The sequence below is a fragment of the Aythya ferina genome, assembly GCF_964211825.1.
Source record: "Aythya ferina genome assembly, chromosome: 2".
Taxonomy (NCBI): domain Eukaryota; kingdom Metazoa; phylum Chordata; class Aves; order Anseriformes; family Anatidae; genus Aythya; species Aythya ferina.
Window position 1 is genome coordinate 58100587 of NC_140297.1, and position 22491 is coordinate 58123077.

The window sequence follows — 22491 nt, forward strand, 5'->3', positions numbered from 1 at the left end:
CACAAGGCTTGTCTACGATAAGGACAGTACACTTATGGGAATCTAATGTACTCTGCCCTACCAGTGATTGCTGGTCTAAATGGGAATGTAAATCATTACAGATTATGTTTTTTTTCCCTTTCCCCTCCCCATGTTCTAAAAACTTTAAATAGCTGCATGGAAGTACAACGGAACTGGCAGCCTGGAGAGATGTTTAGTCAGCATTTCCCTCCACCAGACCCATGGCCATTCAGCTGTGCAGCACACCTCAGCTATTGAGAAGTATGGATCTAATGAAGGGAAGGCCACCTGATCACAATTTTTAGATATATATTTAGATGCATATTGAAATTTCTCCCTCTCTTTCTCATCCCTGCCCAACCTTAGTAGGAAAAAGTCTGAAATTAGTGTTTATCTGTATCAATCTCCTAACCCAGCACACAATATGATTCCACAAAGCTAAACCAGAAGGTAAGCCATGGCACAGGCACCAGAACCAATGGTACTAGGGAAGACAGGAATGGCAACATCTAAAACTGGAGGTGTCACTGCAGGCTTTGAAACATGACCACCACCTCAGCTGATTTGGTTTTAAGAACATCTACTTTTACTTACATGTAATGTTTCAGTAAGATTTTAGTGAATGTGTGCATGCAAAATCAGGAAGGAGGGTAATATTTTAGGTTTTGAGTGCAAGGAAGTTCATGTATACAGATTCCAAGCATAAGAGCATTACAGCACCTGGAGATGTAGGTGTGTCCCCATAAGGAAAGCAGAGCTTGTTATTTAGGAATAACAATGCTGGTGACATTGGTCACTGAATCCTTTCTGCCAAACAGACCTGCTACTACTAGGGTATCATCAATCAGACAAAAATAAAATAATAAAATAAAATAAAATAAAATAAAATAAAATAAAATAAAATAAAATAAAATAAAATAAAATAAAATAAAATAAAATAAAATAAAATAAAATGGCATCTCTGCTGTGGCGCACAAAAGCTGGCTATCTGTGAGACTGCTGTTTGTCTAACTGAAAAGTCAGTATTAAACTGGAAGCCGACTTCTGTAGTAAGTGAATATTGAGATAGATGAAAGGATTTTCTATCTTTTCCCAGTGCCAAAAACAATCTTCACAACAGAACAGTGCTCTGGGTTATTGAGACTTGGAGTTAAGCCCTAAATTGTTTGCTCTATTGGATCATGATCTAATTTCCAGCAATGCTTAGTTTGAACAGCTTCAAGTGAAACCAACATGAGTGGGATATTCTATTAATTAAGTCCTGAAAAAAAAAAAAAAAAAAAAAAAAAAAAAGCAAATAATCAGAGAAAAACATTTCAAATAACAGCAAAGCATTATTTTCTTCTTATTTTCTACATCTTTGCAACAGGTTACCAAAGAACGTAAAACCTACAAAGGGTAGAACATCAATTTCTCATGTACTTTGGAAGCAGCTTTATCAAAGTAAGTTGTATTATTGCTATTTCACCTGCTAAAAACCTTGGGTAACTGCCAATACATGACACTTACAAGGAAAGCAGAAGAAGGTAAATAACTTAACTCAATGAAGTTATTTTGATGTACAGCAATTTATCATTTAATGAATTCTCCATTATAATGTTGTTGACAATTATACTGTAAAACAGCTTCTGTGAGTTAGAGCATGCACACACACAGGTAGAGACTGAACTGTCCGTAAGTGAAAAGTAAAACCTAGATAAATAATTTGCACTTTCCTATGCTACTAATATTTTGTCTTGTGGTACAGCTCTGAAGTAAATCAAAACCTTCATGGACATTTGTTTCCATAATATCAGGTGGAACTGAGTCTGATGGCTCCTTTCTTGCACAAGAAACACATTGACATTTTCCAGAGCATTTGTCAGCAACTGAGCAGAGAGAATGGCCACATGGAGCAAGATGTGTTAGAATCAACCAGAGGAAATGTCTGTATGTCTATTTTTTTCCTCAGACTGCTGTGCCTCTTAGGCATAGAAATACAGTGATATTCCATATAATCTGTAAAATCAAACTGTATTCTGATTTCACCACCTACCAACCACACTGCATTTGGGAATATATGAGACTGTCCTGGCCCATGATCACAGTTTCCAAGCACTTCTGCTAGAAGAATGTTCTGATATTTGAAAACAGCAGTGTCTTGGAAACACAATTAAGTCTTTAGGATCTGAAGTGTCCTGTGGCCGGGCTTAAAAGATTTACCATTTGGAAACCATTGCAGTTTGAGATCAAAACTGAATTCGAAGAGGTGGGTTTGGAGACAGTTTGTAAAATAGTAATATTTTTCCATAATGCACTTTTCCATTATCTAAGCACCTGCTCCCACTGTTATTCTCATCTAATTTTAATTCTTAATTTTTTAGAGGTAATCCCTGACTGTGGATGCCTCTGGCTTAGGCCATACACCCTGAAAATCCCTAAGGAGCGCTTGTTTTGGGGAACACACTGATCACCCACCCTTTGAAAAATGGGCCCCAGCAAAACACCGAGGTTTGATAAATTCATTTTCAAGAATTCCCAATCATTAATGAAAACACACAGGTTCTTGTAACATTTAAAGATTAGACTGTCATCTTCTTTGGTTGCGGAACCAAATCAAACCCTCATTTCCCTCTCTTCCTTCACCTTCTGTTCTGATAAGTGCTAACCCCTGTACCTTAGTTACAAAACATTGGCTGTTTTTACACTGTTCCATACTTGGCCCTTAATATCATATTTATCTGCAAGAAAAAGAGCCCTGAATGTCATGATCTTCTCTAAAATGTGGGCCCACTGCTGAAAGAAACAGGGGACCGAGCTCGTTATACAGGACATGTAAGCGGCTGAAGTACTGAATGCTGTTTTTACCAGGAAGACCAGCCTTCAGGAATCCCAGGGGGAAAGGATGAAACAAGGAAGATACACCCGAGGTGGAAGAGGATCAGGTCAGAGAATACTTAAACAAACTGGGCGTACATATACCCATGGGCCCTGATGGGATGTCCACAAGTACGGAGGGAGCTGGCAGACATCATTATGAGATCACTCTCGATCATCTCTGAATGATCACAGCAACTGGGCAAAATGCATGGGGACTGGAGGAAATCAAATGTCATTCCTGTCTTCATGAAGGGAAATAGAATTACAGGCTGATCAATTAATCTATAAATCATTTCCAGACACACGAAGGACAAGAAAATCATCACTAGTAATCAGCATGAATTCACCAAAAGGAAGTCATACTTGGCCAATTTGACAAACTTCTATGATGAAATGACCAACCCGGTAGATCAGGGAAGAGCAGCAGATATTGTCTGCCTGGACTTCAGTAAGGCTTGGGACACTGCCTTCTGTAAGATCCTCACATGTTGAGGTATGGGCTGGATGGCAGAGAGTGAGATGGACGGAAAACTGGCTGAACAGCTGGGCCCAGAGGGTGGTGATCAGTGTCACAACGTTTAGGTGGAGGCCACTGACTAGCAGAGTACCCATGGGGTCAATACTGCTCCTGTCCTATTTAACATCTTTGTTAATGATCTGGACGAAGGGGCAGAGGATACCTGAAACAAGTTTGCAAAACTGGGAGGAGTGATGGATACACCAGAGGGTCATGCTGCCGTCCAGAGTACCATCTTTGATAGGATGGAGAAATGGGCTGACAGGAGCCTCATGAAGTTCAGCACCTGGCACCATGTGCATGCAACCCCTGGCACCATGTTGGGTGGCCTCAGCATGTCAAGGGAGGTGATCCTTCCCCTCAGCATCGACGAGGCCACTCATGGGGACTCTCTTGGGGTGTCCAGTTCTGAGCTTCTCAGTACCAGAGAGACATGGAGATACTGGAGAAAGTCTTACAAAGGGCCACAGAGATTAAGAGATTCAAGCATCTCTCCTATGATGAAAGACTGAGAGAGCTGAGACTATTCAGCCTGGAGAAGAGAAGGCTTAGGGGGATCTCATCAATGTATATAAATACCTGAAGAGACAGTGCAAAGAAGATGGAGCCAGATTCCTTTCAGTGGTGCCCAGTGACTAGACAAGAGGAAATGGGAACAAACTAAAACACTTCGGGTTCCCTCTGAATGTCAGGAAATAATTTTTAGTTGACCAAGCAATGGCACAGGTTGCCCAGAGAGGTTATGGAGTCTTCCTCCTTGGAAATATATAAAAACCATCTGGACAGGGTCCTGGTCAACCTTCTTTAGGTGTCTGCTTAAGCAGAGGGGTTAGACCAGATGACTTCCTGACTTAAACCATTACGTGATTGTGTGAATATGTATTTTTGTACCAGCTATGAAAAGAAAACTGGATTATCCTCCTCACTCAGTGGTATATATGATGATATTTTGGGTAGTGGATTTCAAACAATGAGGTCTGGTTCAAAGCACATGGAAGTAACAGGGAGGAAAATGGTTGATGTTAATGAAGACTTTGAAACAGTCTCATAGGATGGCAGAAAATGATAACCTCTTGCAGTAACAGTGGAAATCAGTTTACTCAGTGAAACCTCATGACATGTATATTACATCTGTACCAGCCCCTGACAAGCCCTATTCCCAACATCTCCTCTGTCAATCATCACTACTTGATTTGTGTCATCCAGGAAAAACACTTCTGTCTTTTGAAATTCTTATTTCTGGTCAGAGCCACTAGAGCCAAGGGACTGTGGGCAAAGACAAATGAGGAGAATTCTTCCCCGTATAATCTGTGGAGCCATGTCAGATATTGCTGTACTCACTACTGCATCAAGATTAGATCCACAGTCATTGTCTAGAGACAGATTATGGGCATAACATTCAGCTCCCAGAAGGGATGCTTAAAAAAATAGCTTTTTAAATTTTTAAATAAAAAATGTCTTTTGTCAGAATTTGTGTTGTGAGCTGAAAGCTGAGCAGTCTGAGAAGCTTGAGCAGTCTATTTTTAGATTATTTTTAATACAAAGAAGAACCTAGCTCTTGTTGTCCTCAATGATGTTATTGGAAGGATTTTCACAATCGCTGGCAACATGATAAAGCCAAATTATAAACATGCAAAACAATTAGAAAATACCAATGGATCTTACTTTTCCCAGCAACCAAATTTCAGCCTTCCCAAAGCAAATTAAACTTTTTGCAGAATTTTCTCATTTTTTCAGCTTTTTTCCTCAGCAGGATAGTGTATTACATATGCAAATTTATTTAATTTTCATCAAAGATAAGTCCTATGTATCTACAACTTTCAACTACTCTGTAACAAATATCATCATTAGGAGTAGAAAACTCATAATGTTTTATTAAAACAAACCAGATACAGAACCTAAAAATGATTTTGTTTGTGGTTACTATTTCTCAAATACTCTTCCTTTGCTTTAATAACTCACCATGCCCTTACTGAGTGTGTATCTATGAAAGTTAAGAAAAAATCATACAGATTCTTTTTAGGAGGATGGATAGTGTTTATAGGCCTTGTGGCTTGTGCTGGAAGTTGGAGATTTATAGAGGGTCAGGTGTAAAGATGCTACTAAGCATCATTATGAGGTATGAAAGGGCAGAAACCTGTTTTCCTGCAAGAGTAGGTGCCTGTGGGAACTCCAACTCATGCTACACTTTTTACAAAACGATCAAAACAAAAAAAGGTTGAGTTCCTTGAATCACAACTGCTAGTGCAAACTCTGCAAAACTGGGCAAGAAATTCATGCAACCTACTGGAATCCAAAGGCACGAACGTTTACATGGAGACTAACTGTAAAATAGCATACTCAAGTTTACATAAACAGGCTTTTTCCACAAATAACAAAATGAAAATCTAATTTCTGCCATTTTTTAAATACTGATGTTCTGACTTAGCTTTTTTGAAAAGTTTAGATTCTCCAGCTGTCCAGAGGCCAACCAAACTTTAAAATGACTTAATGGATTTCGTTTATGACTTTGTCTGTGGCTTTCTTTGTACTTTATTACAAACACATTTAAAGGAAGACATCGCTTTCAAGTTTTCAACTCACCTACCAAATCAGTTAGTTTCAACACTAAAGCCTCCCCCAAGGAAAAGACTTTGTCCAATGTTCATTTATATATTTATTTGGATATCTGCAGAAAACAGGACACCTGGGAAGGACAATCTACATAAAATTTTAGTGATAGCTAGAATACATTTTCACTTAATCCCCTTATAAAAACTCAAGTAAAATGCACTGTGAAAATGTGTGTGTGGGGGGGAACTCTTAAGATATCATGGGATCCAACGTTTATAGTTGCTGTGCAGTGGTCAGTGGATAGATGGGTAACCAACAAGAAATTAAATCTTTATTCTTATTAGCCCAAACCAGTAACTACCTACAATACTACATCAGCCACAACACATTACCTTGCATATCACACCAACCATCACATGGTATGAAATGACTCTTAGAACTTCAGATGACACAGGACACTGCACACTCCACAGAGGAGATGGCAGATTGCCTCATCTAAACTGCCGAGAAATTACCCTTAGGAACAGCTTGTTTCTCACTGGGTGCCTGGCCCTAAAAGGTGTCAGACCCCATACCATCCATGTGGTGTATCAGTTGTCTCCTTGTGTGATCCTTAACAGCCAAAGATGAGACTGCTCCTGTTCATAGGTTAGATATAAATGAATGGAGCCCAGGACCCCTTCACAGTGAGGAGTACCACTAGAAGGATGAGGTGGGCAACTAGCTGCTCCTGTGATTTGTCCTGGAAGACTGCTCCCAGACTGGAAAACCCTGAGAGTTAAAAGCCTGAACTCAGCAGTGTTCAAGAAGCCCTTGGACAAGGTGCTATGAGTTATGATTTAGTAGCTTAGTGGGTAGTATTGGTGATAGGAGGACGGTTGGACTAGATATCTTATAGGTCCTTTCCAACCTTGTGTTTCTATGATTCTATGATGGAAAGAACCACATCAACATACTAACTCTTGGGCTAAGCAGACAATATCATCAGTTTGGGCTCTGCCCAGTAAAGTCATTAGGATACTCCTACTCATTTACACAGATTTTGCACACCTGCCTCTTCCCTGTGGATTCACTCTCACAGAGACGCAAATCTGAGTCAAAGCTATCTAGGATCAGATGACACATCCATTCTCTCAAACGATCCCAATGACATAAACACAGATCTGAATTTATACCACTACTGTTATCTTGGAGCAAGATCTGAAAACATTGTAGTAAAGGGAGGTTCAGATAGCAAGCTGCTTCTTAGTGCCAAGATTTTTTTTTTTTTTTTCTGGCTTCTAAACCCGAGGATGGTTTTACATACACAGATAATTCATTTTCTTACCATAAACAGATTTTATGGGGGTTTTGTGCATGACTTACATGAGGTGAAGACTGAAGGCACATGCTAATACTGACCTGGCAGAATACATCTGTATCCATTTATAAGATAATAAAAACATTTCCAGAGTCCAAGAACAGTTTTCATAGAAAGCTAACTAATGATGATGATGATTAATTCTCATGTTTTATTTTTAACAACATTATTTGCATCCCTGAATATGGGTAGATCATAGCGATGAGCTCTCAATAACATTATTAAGGAAGCTGTTGACATGAACTGAGTATGTCCACTAGCACTGATTAGTCAAGTTAAGTGCAAGTCAAATCCTAAGAACAGTCAGTATAATAACTGGTGAAAGGTAGGTAAATTAATACATTGGTGACAGGAAGAATTAGGCTCTTGATTTGGAGTTGAATAAGTGATACAATTAAACAGAATTTATTTGTGATACCCATCATGTCACAGGGACAATATAAGAAGAAGTAAATCTTAAAAGGCTGTAAATTACTTTTGATGGATGAAGACAGATTTAGTCTTTCAGCTGAATATTTCATTAGTGGGCTTTTCATTTCATATACTCTACTGAAACAATTACATCCTTAACGCACTCACCACTCTCCATCTGTACGATTCTGCTCCCCATTCAAAAATCTCCTGTACGTCACTACTGTCCCATACAACACTACTTACGTGAGCAACTAGATAAGCTTGTGGGGAATTCCAGTTTCTTAAACTTATTATGGTAGTCCTCAATAACAACAGAAAATATTGCAGTGTCACTAACTTAGGACACAGAGCCCCATGGTTGCTGAAGGCTGGGACATCCCTACAAATACTCCTAGAGAGTCTTTGCCTTGGGATTCAGCAGTTAAATTCAGAACAACTCCTGGAAGAAATCAAGTATAAACAGTGCTTTAAGAGTTAGAATTTTTCTTTGTCTCTCATATGTTGTGTACAAGTTTATGAGTACAGAACAGACTGGAAATATTTTAGGACTCTTTTGAGTACTAAAATTCAAGGCCAGCAAGATTGCTAGTATTCTAAGTGCGGAAGTTGCAATAAAAATGTGTTTCTAGAAGAATGACATATTAAAATAAGCTAGATATTTTTTTCACTCTTTAACCCATTCCTGAAGGAACTGAAGATGTCTTGGGCTTTTGCCAGTCGTCACGGGATATTAAAAACAATCTTACACAAATTGTAAAACAAATATGGTTTGACCCAAATGGCCATGTGTGTCAGAATGTCATATGCTGAAGCTACCACTCACAAGGCTTGACTCAGGCCCTTTGGCAAAACTCTTACCGAAATCAGGATCTGGATTTCACTACATATATGGTGGACTTACAGTTACGTGTAAAGGTTTGCCTGTTTCTGCAGCAGATTATTTTGTATTTGCCAGTAGAAGGGAAAAAAAGGTTATCTAAGCAAAACAATTCAAATAAAAAAAAAGTTCAATCAGTGTGATATTCCTCTTGTTCTTTACATTTTTGGACTTTTCATGAAATTGTGCATTAATTCTGTGAGGATGGTAGGACTGTCAACATCCAGTGCTCTTAATATTGGATCAAAATCAGATCAAATACAACCTGCATCCAGTTTAAATTCATACTGTTGATTCAAAGAGAGTTAAAGTATCTTGCATGGTTTTACTGGAAATGTTAATCTTTGGTCAAGTATCCCCTGCTTGCGCCACTCTAGGTTTGTTCTACATCATCATATGGCCAACATAAAGCCTCAAGAGAAGCACAGAGCTAACATAAACCCCATATTGCATGCTCTGGCTACTTTGACAAAGTGCCTTTTCAGTCCCAGTACTGCTGGGTGATCCATCATACACTAGCCCAGCATTTATGATCATAAAACCAGTGGCTGAGTTATAAACCTGCATCATAAGAAAAGGAGCTCCAAAACATCACTCAGAGAACCAACTGCACTCATATAATCTTGGCAGTCTTGCAACCAGCATCCAAACCCTACCACTGGTGCCTGTATAGAAACTTTCTCTCCCCAAACCACCACCCCCTGGCCTTCGAGCCCCTGTTTGTGTCTTCTGATTGTGTGTTGGCAACATCTGAAGAGACAGGCTTCATGACAACTTATTCAAGTGCAGTATTTTTGAAAGGTTGTAGGTTATCTGAGGTGCAGAGAGTATAAGTTATACATGTGTAAATACTGTAATTCTGTTTATCAGATGTGACACATTAACTACTATTTGTTAAGCGATCTGGCAACAGAGTGCTGAACACCTCTGCTTACACACATCAATTAATTCACCAGTGAAATGCAGCTATATTCAGAGTGATAAAGTGGCCACCCAAAACATTAACAATATTTGTAAAGGCTGAGGGAAAGGAACAAAGAAACAAAGAGTGAAGCTGCAGGGAGTTGAGTTGGTTTGTATCCTCATACTGGGCTCCTACTTCAAGGCAATCTGCTCTTCCATAACTAGGATTATAGGAGTTGAAATTCACTGTGTCATTTAACAGATAATACTTCCTTAAATATACGGATAGTTGCAGCAGCCAACTTTTATAGCCATCTCACTGCCCATTCCTTGAGGCTCTCTATATACTCACTAGTAAATAACAAAATCTAAAGAAGCAGCTAGTTCAAACAAACTGCCACAGTTAAGAAATGCCATAAATAGGTCTTAGGGAAAGTCCAGAGGGGTTAAAGTACTTTATCTACAAATGTATTGACAGAACTTGCCACTCAGCTTGAAGTATGTGAACTACTTCTTAAACCAGTTTACTCTGTTGCTTATGACCTCCAACAATCTGTACTGCTTGCCTGAACTGTCTATCACTTTGTACTGGTTGACAAGTAAAATGTTCTTATTCTTCTAACATCAGTATTAGAAGAAAGATGGTCAACTTCCCCAACTCTACCAGATAAACAGAAGATTTGGGAAAAGAACTTTCCCCCCCCCCCCCCACAGATTTCCTTTGCCAGTCATTGGCAATCGTTCTGAAGAGTGTCAACCAATGTCAGGAGTGGCATGGGGTCACTACATTCCAAACAAGTCATTTGGATGCTGCTGACATGTTTTAGATGACAGCAGAGTTTACCACATAGATTCAAGCTGTCCAGCATCACCTGGTTTCCAGGACCTCATCTATTTTGTTTAACAGTACAGACGTTGCTGAAGAATGCACCAGATTGAAAGTAGAGCAAGGAATATGAAAAGAACCTGGTCCATTAACCATAAATCAGCAGTAAGTTCCCCATCTGAGGAGAACTTGTTTTTATTTCCTGCAGTGGCCTACTTCTCCTCCTGGACTGTGTAGAGGTTCAGGCACCATCAGTAACTAGTCTAGATCTCCCCCAAAGTACTTACCAGTTGTCATCATTGCACACTGAAATATTCAACACTTTGGCTTAGCAGAACCTGATGTTATGCTTCTGTGAGTATGTAAAAACATACAGAAACATCACAGAAGGACCCTCTCAACCACTGTAAGATACCACATGGTCTTTAACCTGCCTGAATGGTCTTTAACCTCACCGAATAATTCTCAGTGAGTGTTCTTTTTTTTTGAGCCCTGCTACAAGCACCAAAACATCAAATGTATCTCTTATCACTTAGTAAGAAACTTCATTTTTTTTTTAAGTCCTCTTGTCTAAAGCACAACTAAACAGAGCAATGGAAGAACAGCTTTAATTCACAGTAACTTGTGCTGAACAGTATTTGAATAGCCTGTGAAATGAAGGAGATCATCAGTATTGCATGACACATGAAAAATTGCCAGAGGTATCATGGTGCTCCTAGAGTTTTCTTATAATGCAAGTGGTTACTCTGCAAATAGAACAGCCTGCTAGGTATATGAGGGGGAAAATCAGAATGAATTAATATAAGCAAATGGATCATCTTCTCTTAGTCTTTAGGATTTTATTTTGATGGTGAAATCCTACAGAATTAAGGCAACACTTCTCTACTGAATTTACTCAAGGGTAATCAAGAACACAAAGATACCAGCTTGCAGTTACTTCTACAGTTTTAATTTCTCCATTCCAGACTTTTTCAAGTTAGCAGACAAAATAAATTAAATATGTCATTCAACTGTAAAAACAAAACAAAATAATAATAAAAAAACTTGTCTTCTATTTATACGGACTGTGACAGAGAACCTTAAGGAAGAACCACCCTTCTGAAATAATACATTGCCTGAAACAGATTTGTGGAATAACAACTAGTGACTGATTGATTTAATAAAATGGCTATGATTTTCTCAATATTATTAATTTCAGGTATTCACATCCATCAGTGAAAAGGGAGGATGGAAGAATGGCTATCACCACAATTCAGCAATAGTTTGTAGTCCTCCTTCTCTCCTTTCCCCATAAAAAACATAAAGTTGAAGGAGCCTAGGAACTTCTGTGCCAGAGAAGCCAATGTATTTTCAATAACAAAGACTTCAGAACAGCAGATGTGTAGAAACTGCAGCCCAAGTACATGCAGTTGAACATCTCCACATCAGCCAAAGGAAATACTCTGCTGGAAAAGAAATGTCAGCCCACAAACTCAGCCATATTTTATGCCCTGAGGAGAAGAGACCCTTGACACCTCATCAGGGCCACATCCTTACTCTGGGGTTATTGTATCCTGCAGCAGTGCAAAAAGACCTTGAATTGAGAGAAAATTACATTGGTTGTCTTTGTCAAGAGAAGTCTTCCAAGCAGTACTGACTGCTTCCAAAATGCTGGCTTTCAGCCTCCAGCACAGCTGCTACATCCCTCTTTTAATATGGACAGCTTGTGTGCCACCTCAGCAGGTAACTCTGGCAGACAGAGAACAGTGGGACCACAGCCACATCCTGAGTCCTCCTTTGAGCATCAACTCCTGTCATCCATGCTCTCTGCAAACTCCCACAAATCCCATGCACGGTGTGGCACACATACAGCAGCATTCCTCTTCACACCTGCCCGCATCTAGGCCTGCGTCCTAAGCACTTTACTTTCTGCCAGCTCTCTGATCCTCCATGTCAGTTCCAGCTCCTCGGCTTGACCTGGGGCCCCTCAGCCAGATATGTCTGATGCTTGGAGCAAGAAAGATGTTATGGCTTGGTGGATGCCTCCTGACAGGGCCTTCCACTAAAGTGAGTTCTGTTAGAAGGCATTTTTCTCAGATGAGTTTTGAGGTGTCAAACCTTCCCCCAACAAAGGCTCACCTGTTGCATAACCTGATGTGATATCTAATTTCTTGACCATCCTCCTCAAAGTAGGAGTATTCAGTGACATTTCTTCCGTCTTCTTTACTAAAATTTTCATTCTTATGCAGTTTGACCTAATTGTCCCTAAACTACTTTGCAATTTGCATTTTATTTTGAATAGATCTATTTAATCTATTTATTTTCTTTTACTCTTTCCTGCAGTGAAAATATTGGTCTGACAGGGAACATCAGTAAATCACACCCTTTATGTCAGGCTCCTTTAATTTTAGAGAGATTCCTCATTCTTTCCTGTCTGTTTCCGTTTTGGGTGTAATTTAAAAACAGCAGGCAGCAATTGAACTCTGAGATCTCATTAACACCCACTAAGCCCTTCCAACAAGGAGCAGCAGACTAGAGAGCATTTCTTCAAGGTGATGAGCAAATGTGCCAAAGCTGACTTTAATTTATATTACTGCTAATGTTTTTCAATCACATAGATTCTTTTTATTTGCATGCTATATTTACTCTATTTTATATAATGTCTCATCTCAGTGTAACAGTACTACAAGAATTTACCAGCAGCCTTTCACACTACCCAAATTTATTTTTCAATTCTCAGTTAGGCTTACCTTCAATAATTAACTTCATAAACTACATTCACAAAGTACAATCCATCCTGAAAGTTTTACTATTTAAGCCTTTTGTGTTAAGATATGAAGTCATGAAATAGTCACGAAACTATTTAGCCAAGAAAGGGTTTGAAAAAAAAAAAAAAACAAAAAACAAAAAACACCAAAACCTTCCATTGCTAGAGTAATTGCCATGTTTTAAGATAAGTTTCAGCTCAACTGAACAAATTTCAGCTCAACTACTTACCTCTCCTTGCCAGATCGGGTTAACTGTATTACAAATGATCTTCGATCTTTTCTCCTGTCCATGATGAGGAAGCGCTGGAAAGATGCTATGTTTTCCAGGCTGGATGGAAATCTTCAAGTAAGGATCTGGATTGAAGAACATTCCTTTCTTCAGACCAAAAGCCTGGAAATCTGAAAGAAGGTTAACAAGATAAATAAATTTATTATTTTTCATATTGCAGGTAGCTCTCTGGGAGAAACAGATAGGAAGCCAGTGAGGAATTCAAATAATACGGTGGGAATATAAAAAATTCATTACATTTCTTATGAGGTAACATAAAACCAAATTATAATAATTCTGTGATTTAGGATTTAAAAATTACTATCTAATGAAATTGAAGATTTTACAACCTGATTGTGAAGACTAATGTGGCTTCTAAATTGGTGTTTATGGAACTAAACAGAAGAGATCTACTGATTTTTCTAAGGAGTTAAGCACTTGCTCAGCCTGATTCCAGTGATAGGACAACTCGAGAAGAGATCCATCCATTCATTTTACCACATAGACATGGCACTTTGTACACAATATATGCCAGTTCTCCTAGGTATCATTTTTCTATTTCTATGAAACTTAGCTTTTAGATTACTTTCTTCTCTGTGAGAAGTCATTTTACATTTTTTCTACTTTAAAACTCCTCCTTCTGTGCATGGGTTAACTTTACCTCAGCTAACTTAGGAGATTGATATACGTAACCTCCAAGTTTTGAGCAGGACTTTCTAGCTGCAGAATTCCCAGGGAGTGCTGTACACGTTGTGCAGAGAAAATCCCAGCCCTCTGATCATCTTTGTTGTCCTCCTCTGGACCACTCTAACAGGTCTCTGTCCTTCTTGTGCTGGGAACCCCAGAACTGGATGCAGCACTTCAAGTGGGGCCTCACGAGGGCAGAGGAGAGGGGGACAATCACCTCCCTCGACCCTCTGCTCACTGCTTTGCTGATGTAGCCCAGGATGCAGTTGGCCCTATTGGCTGCAAGTGCACACTGCTGCCCCATGTCGAGCTTTTGTTTTTGCTCATGTCTCTTTGCATGGAGGTTCTCTTCCTCTGTTTAAAGCTTAATTTCACATAGGGCTAAAAGCACTGGCTACTTTCTCTCCCTTACTTTATTGAAGAGGTACAAAACATTAGTTAAGATGGTTTCCCAAATCGTTCAGATGTATTCTTAAACATTCAATTTACATGTATGTTTTCTTTTAGGCAGGTTTTTAAAACAGTAATTTAAAATATCAGTGCTTAAACTCTCTCCTAATTGATAAAACAAAACAAAACAAATAAACTAATTATTCTAGCACGTTATGGGAGATCATGTAAAACACTCCAGGCAGATTATTTTGGATGAATCTGAAGATCTTACACTTTCCACATCAACATCAGCATATTTTCAGAAAACAGCTATACCAAAACCAGGGAAAATATTCACTGAGTTGTATTTTGCTTCCTTCACCTATGGTAATAGCCAACACAATAAAATGTGTGAACTAAAAAGCAACTGTTTTCATTTTGGTTGATTTTGATTATATATTCCAGCACACAATTCATGTAGCAGACATTCAAAAGAGATTGGACAGATGGTCCTGAAACAGATTGTATTTTAAGAATCTTATTCTTGTAATGTTCTCTAACAAATAACAAAAAATAGGGGATGTCAGTACTAATATCCCATTTGAAAGTACTTTGCTGACACTATGTACTGCCAAGGTCCTAGCAATGCTTTTACACAAAGAAAAAGATCTGGTTCAAACTGATAACATGGATTTCTTTTCCAAGTGTGCAATCTCTATGTTACTGGTAGGTATCTAATCTATCAGCCCTGCTGAAATCCTTCATGGCAAACTGTTTTGCTTTGGAAGTTGTACTGTTAAAAGTGCATTCCAGAAATAGAAGCCAAGATTGAAAAAGCACTATGAGTGACAAGACCCAGCAGTATAATCGTGTCAGGCTGATAACACATGAGAGTAGAGAAAGACCTCTGAGATCTTATTTTCTTCTTCTCTGGTATTTCCTCAAAAGATTCTGAAACTGAAATATTTATTGCTGTATGTGTTTCTGATTTTTTTTTTTTTTCCTTCAAAGAGCAACCATACCATTTTTTTGCTACCACTGTGCAAAGAAATAGTCTATTGCTAGAAAATAGCTAGCATTCAATTATATATACATCTATATTATACACTATAAAGAACATACATATTATGATAATCTACCAATCTCTGTCCAGTGGTGGGAATTAATCACTCACAAAGGTGAAAGTACTCCTAACATTAATTAATTATCTAATTTTTGTATTTGGATGAGAAAAATGATTAAGCCAAGCTCACAAGAAATTTTATCTTTTTGTGTCATTTTCTTAAATTGCACGATACAGCAAATTATGTTAAAATGTCACTTAGAAACATGTATTTAATGTCCAATGCCCATAGGGTCACAGAACTAGCTTTTTCAACTACAGAAATTGCAGTTATACTTACATATCTCACCACAAATTCTTGGCACCGTGAAAAACAGAGCATCAAAAATACAAAAGTTCAGAATAAAGCTGCATTGGTATCTGCATATAACTATAAGAAGTCAATCTAATCTGAAGTGGAAACCATGGATGCTGTAACCTTCTGTAACCAAAAGGCTCAGGTACTTTCTTACCACTGCTGTATAACACCCCATTAGAAGAATACCATCTGTTCCACTCCCCCAAATGAAAATATTTCTCTCTTATCTGTACTGTCTTCAGAAAAAGGTTCTGAAAATGCTCAGTACTTGGGGTTAACTGAATTTAAATCTTTGATAAAACTAATGAATTCCAGAAGGCTTAGATTCATCTTGCTGTACACTGCAGTTTTACAGTGTATTATTTCTTGCGGACATATCAGGAAATGCTACCAACGTAACTCACCCTGCTTTTCAGAAGTGTATTTTCACTCAGTCTATTAAAAAATGATTAATGCACTGTATGTCAGCTTCTCATTTACTCATAAATCACACTTTTGTGTGAAAGAGGTTATACACCTATCAGCTTGATAATGTCAGGCCATCTCTTGTGAAAGATGACAGAAGAAAGAAATGCAGGTGAACAGGAAGAAACTGCTGGCTAACTCACTACTACAGACTTTCAGTAATTGTAAGTATTTGCATCCTAAGCCAGTAATCGCAAGTACATGCATCCTAAACCAGCTAGGTTCACTTCACTGTATACAAATGGCTTACACCAACTGTTGTCTGCTGCTGCCCCCAAAAGAATTATGACTTTTTTCCAACTTCAGAGCTTATTTTCCATATATGCCAATCTCTGGGTGTCTGGATGAGACCTTAGGAAGCTTTTGCATGCATGTGGCTTCTGTCCTTAAGGTGGGCTGTAGACCTCCGTCTTTCCCTGTCTTGTAAAGAATCACTCTGTGAATCCATTTTCCATGCAGCATCCCAGACTTCATGGCAATGATGACTGGTTAGTGATGGAGACTGCATCTTTGTGGCAGTCTGGAAGTTGGTGTGTGTTTAGTGGTAAAAACATGGAGCCAGGTGAGGATACTAATCGATTCACAGCTTGAACCTATTTGTGTTTGCCAAGTTTGATTTTGCCTCAGTACAAGTGACTAAGCTTTCAAATGGTCAGGGGAGAGGTATGATTTGGGTATGAGAGTCACATTTTGTCATGCACGGCAAGGAGATTCTCCGATGGTAATGATCAGCAAAACCATTGTGAAGATGGTAGTTCAGTTCCCTACAGATGTAGTGAAGTACTGGATCAGACTCACGCTACAGAAAAGGGTGGTGAATCAAAGTGAGAACCAGAATATAGAACAGCCTGATTTCTAAACGAATTATGGTTAGTCTGGCCATCAGTCTGTTGCTAGATAAGATAGCGAAGGTAGAAAGTGTTCTCCCCAAGAGATGAGAAGCTTTTGTCAACAGCTGTGGAAGTTCTGTGTAGTTTATAAATATATCCCTAGAAGACTGAGTCCATCTAGTCTCTTGATCGTGTATATTTTATTTTACTGCAGTAGACACAGTCTACAAACCAGAAGAAAGTTCAAGACCAACAAGCAACAGAGCCATTCATTTTAAAAAGCTGATATTAACTTTCTAATACAGTTGGCAAATTCCTTCCATCAAAAGACAACAAGTATTGAATGTCTTTTATGTTTCCAAGAACCATCCAATTGATTGCAACTGCTGTCTTGCAGCTAGCTATATAACACATGAGAGAGATCATTAAGCCTCAGCAATTCTATGGTCAACACACCAAATTCACATTTTTCTTCTTTAGTGTACTAGCCATGTGTGCTCAAACTCAGGAAATGTTATGCATTGCTCACGAGTCCCCTGACTCTCTCAGAATATGAAGACATTTCAAGTTAGGCCAAACTTTTTCAGAATAGATCTAAAAGCCAACCTAATGAAGTTCTGCAAGGCTGCCAGGACACTGGAAATAACAAAGGGTCACTGACAAGACCACTGTCACAAAATCACTGAATCCCAGAATGGTTGAGGTTGGAATGGAGCTCTGGAGGTCGTCTGGTCCAAGCTCCTGCTCAAGGAGGAACACCTACAGCAGGTTGCCCAGGGCCATGTCCAAATGGCTTTTGAAGATCCCCAAGGAAGGAGATTTTACCACCTCTCTAGGCAAGCTCTTCCAGTGCTGTGTCACATTCACAGTATGGAAGTGCTTCCTGATGTTTAGATGGAACTTCTTGTGTTCCAGCATGTGTTCATTGCTTCTTGTCTTGTCACTGAGCACCACTGAGAAGAGCCTGTCTCTGTCCTCTTTGCACCCTCCTTTCAGGTATTTATAGACACTGATGAGATCCCCTGAGCCTTCTCTTCTGCAGGCTGAACAATCCCAGACATCAGTTTAGACTGTGATTTAGTTTGATGAACACCCAAATGGAATGTATTCTCTCCATAATCTGCTCATTAATGGCAGAAAATAAAATTATTGTCATCTTTCCAAGATCCTCATAGCTCATCTATCAAGGCACAATAAACTATCTTCATGATCCATCACTATGAGAAAAAGAGCTACTAATTAGGTTGTCAATGGATAGATCAAACATTTCCCTTGTGTTTTCCTTTGTAAATTCCCAAAGAGCTTTCAGTTCAGATTCTGATGCTGAGTAACTGGACTTGACCAGGACGGGTATCTGGGTTGACTATCAATGGGGTAAGGTAGTTGCCAGGGTACTAGTACATCAGTGTTTCTTTTGTAGCATGCTTGGTGTAGAGCTTGAACAGAACAATTATCACTTAGCTTGGAGGGCAGAAGTTCATATGCTGAGCTGAGCTACATAGTGGTGGCTTCAAAAGAAGGACAAATGAAACTCTGCTTGCTCAGGATTCAACAGGAGACACCTAGGCACCGCCTCTCAGCTACATGCTTTTAAAGCAATAGGAATTATTTTAGCTACCAGTAGCATAATAATGTTTCAACAGTAACAGCACAGAAATTTTGCACTGACTTGGAAATGCCAATTTGATTCATGCAGCAGTACACGATACTTGAATCTAAAGTAAAGAGGAGTAAAGTAAAGTAAAGAGGAGAAAATAATTTTTCTAGCTGGATGTGCCACAAGGGAATGCTGAAAGGAATTCTCATTTCTATAAGGAAGAGGCAGCAGAGGCGTAAAGAAGAAAATATGTCTATTAATAAATGAAAAGGTGTGAAGAATTTAAATATTCAAAAATGGCTGAAAGACAAGCTGCTTTTTAAATTGCCTTCATCAAGAAAGAAAACACAGAAAAAGTTTGAAGAACTATTGTGAATAGCCTAACGGTGAGAGTTTCATCACTGTAAGCTGTTAACGACTGGAGCAAAATACCAGTTATTTTGCTCAGAACCAGAGTACGCACCAGTCTAGGATAGAACTGAACCAATTTGACACAAAACTCCATACCATGGAGTAAGATGATTTGTGTTACATAGGATAATGGAGTAATTAATTTCAAAGAATATAAATCTGTTAGTCTAGAGCACTGTAGTACTTTGTAGCCACTGGTGTTTTGGAGGAAGTAGAAAAGTCACCTCACCTTAACACAAGCTCTGAAAGGTAAAAAACAAACAGCAACAACAACAAAAAGGTGAGTGGTTAGAAACTTGGGTTTATAAACAACACATCAGGGCAAAATAGCTTGAGTTGGTGAGGGCAGAAGGTGAGGTAGGTTTATAGCAATATTTAATAAACTAAATTTGGTGGCTAGATTTTTTGTTATAAAACCAGTCTCTAGGACTTCCAGAAATGGTTAGAAGATAAAGAATGTTCTATATCTGCATTTTGACCAAGGATTTAATGGTGACTACAATTTTCAAAATGACCTTTAGTGGACATAATATTATTTTCGGTCGTGATTTTGACTCCATAAACTGAAAATTGATCTTACCTGAATGCCTGATCTGAAAGCTACACAAGGAATAATAATAATAAAGATCCTGAATGTCTCACAAACATTCACGAAACATTAATTCTTGAATGTCTGTGAAATATTTAGACCTTTTGGTCATTTGTTCCATGGGAGTACTCGGTAAATAAGAAGTGTGTAAACACGTGACAGATGTGAAATATTAAAGTTTGAAAAAAGATTGTTAATGCAATATATAGCTAGGAGGAATGTCATGCAAACCTCGTGATAACACTTTCTAAATATGCCAGCCAAAAGAATGGTTTCCAGGGCTTTTGGCAAAGGTGTTACATTGCTGCTAAACCATGAACTTCCAGTGAAGTAGCTGGAACATCTTGGGAAGCTTAGCACGTTTCTTCTTTCTGTACTTCATGTGAGGGAGCTTTGACACTTTCAGCTGCCTTATCAGAAGTGTGATGCTCTCTGGTAACAGCAGCAAATTCGTACTGGAAACTAAATGCAAAGTAGCTGAATAGTTTTCCTTGAAGATTGTATCTAACTAAATTAGGCTTATGATATTTCTCTTCGTGTTTTAATAATTAAAGCTATGATAATACAGTCATCATATAAAAGATTAAGAAGCATAATCATGGGAAATTATCTTATTTGAGATCAGTATTGCTAATGAACCTATTAAGCTGAACTAACCTTTCACAGGAACAACTTCCAGTCTCTAAAGAAGGAAATACTTGGAAAACAAACTACCTACTGCTCTTTCTGTTCTGGAGAAGATAGTGATCTCATTTTGCTCTAAAGCATCGGTTTATACTTTTTTGTTTGACATTTTTATCCAATCCAGATACCTTTCCGCAGGCAACATTTCCAGTGAAACTAGTTGGATTTTGCCCAAGAAAATATTCAATAAAACTACAGAAAGAATAAAATACTTTGCCACTAACTTTTAGAAATAAATTGTTTCTGCGCAGTTCATTTCAAAGTAGTGTCTCACTGGAGTGTCTAGGCAGTAGAGCAAACAAGATAAATCAGCTGAAATGGAATGATCTTGTTCAGCATTTCTTGGGATTTTGCCTACTTTGAGATTTTTCTCTCCCATTCCATTAATATTTTTCTTTAAAAAAATAGTATTACAAATTGTATAGCTCTCCTTGCATTCTTTAGATGATAACCTGTTCAGGGTAGGCTGGCTCTGTTGGTGCAATAACTAACACAACGGTCCACAGCCGAAGACTAATGGCCTTTCATTCTGTTGCAATTTAAAAAAAATAAATAATAAAATAAATAGAATTTGAAACCTAAATGTTATATAATGACACTGAAACACCTAAAGACCAGTCTCTAAGAAGTCTGCATGAGCTGAGAGGACTCCTGACAATAGACAGGTTATTGCTGCAATAGTAGTGCAGAGAAGAATCCCAATTCCTTCCTATCTGTCAGAAAGGCCTGGATTGATTTGCATTTTATTAGCTAGCATAGCAGATATAGGAGTGGCAACAATTTTACTTTGACATAGACAACATTTGTTTTCTATTGATTACGTAAGAAACCAGTAAATAAATCTTTGTGATGTGTTAACTTGTGACTGAAATACCTCAAGTCCAGGCTATCAGAAAGACAGACTGAACTACAGCTACTCTGATACCAAAGATTTTTGACATAATAACTGTGAGCTCAAGGCTTTAACAAAAACCTAGCTGTGATGATGCTGTTAATATAGATGTGATACATACATAAATGGATGTTAACCACTAGAATAAGAAATGCCAAAAGTATCACATGGTATGGTCTTTGTAAACTTTGAATCAATCTGTACATTGGATGATCTAGGGCCCGCTGAGACATCATTTAGCTGTCTCACAAATTATCACTCTTGTTATCTCTTGGTCTACTAGGCCAAAGAATCTCTGAGAATGGAAAAGTGTATTTAAATCTGGGCAAGACTATACTTAAGAACATATTAAGTCTACTTCTTTATTTCTTTCCAGCTGAACCTGTAGTTTTCTTTAACAAATGAATGTCACCGCATGGGTGCCTATTGTTCAACCTAATAAAACGTAAATTATGTGTTAAATGGGTCCTAATTAATGTCAGTCTAACCTGCCATATAGCACATACAACCCCTTAAGAACCACACTGGGCACCTAATACGGAAAAGCACTGACATGCATGCCTAACATTAAGGAGAATCAGAAGTCCTAGCTGACTTCAGCACAACTTAGAACAAGGCTTGAAATAAATCATATGGCCAAAACAATCATGTAACATGCTGCTTGCCTGAATGTAGGACTTTAGGTGGAAAGGCCTGCACTTGTAAAAATTCTTAACTAGGGTAAATGGAGTATAATAAAACCACTCTTTTTTTTTTTTTTTTTTTTTTTTTCTGTGCTATTTTCTCATGGAATTTCTGAGTCAAGTCCAGCATCTTCCTTTTTGTACTGAGGAGGAACTAAAAATACAGAAACGAACTAACAAGCATAAAGCCCCCCAAATGAGAACCTTGCTCACAACCACTCTCTTTTGACAAATCAAACTTTTCTACAGAGGCGATTTGCAGATTGTTGTTATTAAAGCCAGATGAAATGATCCATAGCTTTTAAAATCTGCAATGACATGTGAAATCATGAAGCTGAACATCCTCCATAAAATTCAGGAGTGAGAGCAGTGTCCTGGCTTAAGAAGTCTCAGTGTTACTGCTGAGCAATACAGATAAGCTTGCGAGTGTGGCATGTGGATCTGCCTCAGGTCCAGACCAAGACTGTGGAAGATGCTCTCTAAGAAACAAAGGGCTGCCACACATTGAGCTCCATAAGTAAAGCACGTGCCACTGA

At 38.5% G+C, this 22491-nt stretch overlaps 1 protein-coding gene across 9 annotated transcripts in view; it reads right to left on the bottom strand.

The window, feature by feature from the left end:
* The window catches only part of HECW1 (HECT, C2 and WW domain containing E3 ubiquitin protein ligase 1), a 264423-nt gene that overhangs the window by 85059 nt on the left and 156873 nt on the right, over window positions 1-22491 (bottom strand). For 8 of the 9 annotated variants that reach the window (XM_084508692.1, XM_084508699.1, XM_084508697.1 and 5 more), the window contains one exon: window positions 13286-13455. In XM_084508692.1, the coding sequence (XP_084364818.1) occupies window positions 13286-13455 (170 nt within the window). Of the gene's footprint in view, window positions 1-12427; window positions 12710-13285; window positions 13456-22491 lie in introns of those variants that run through there. The other variant, XM_084508698.1, reaches the window with a different exon arrangement.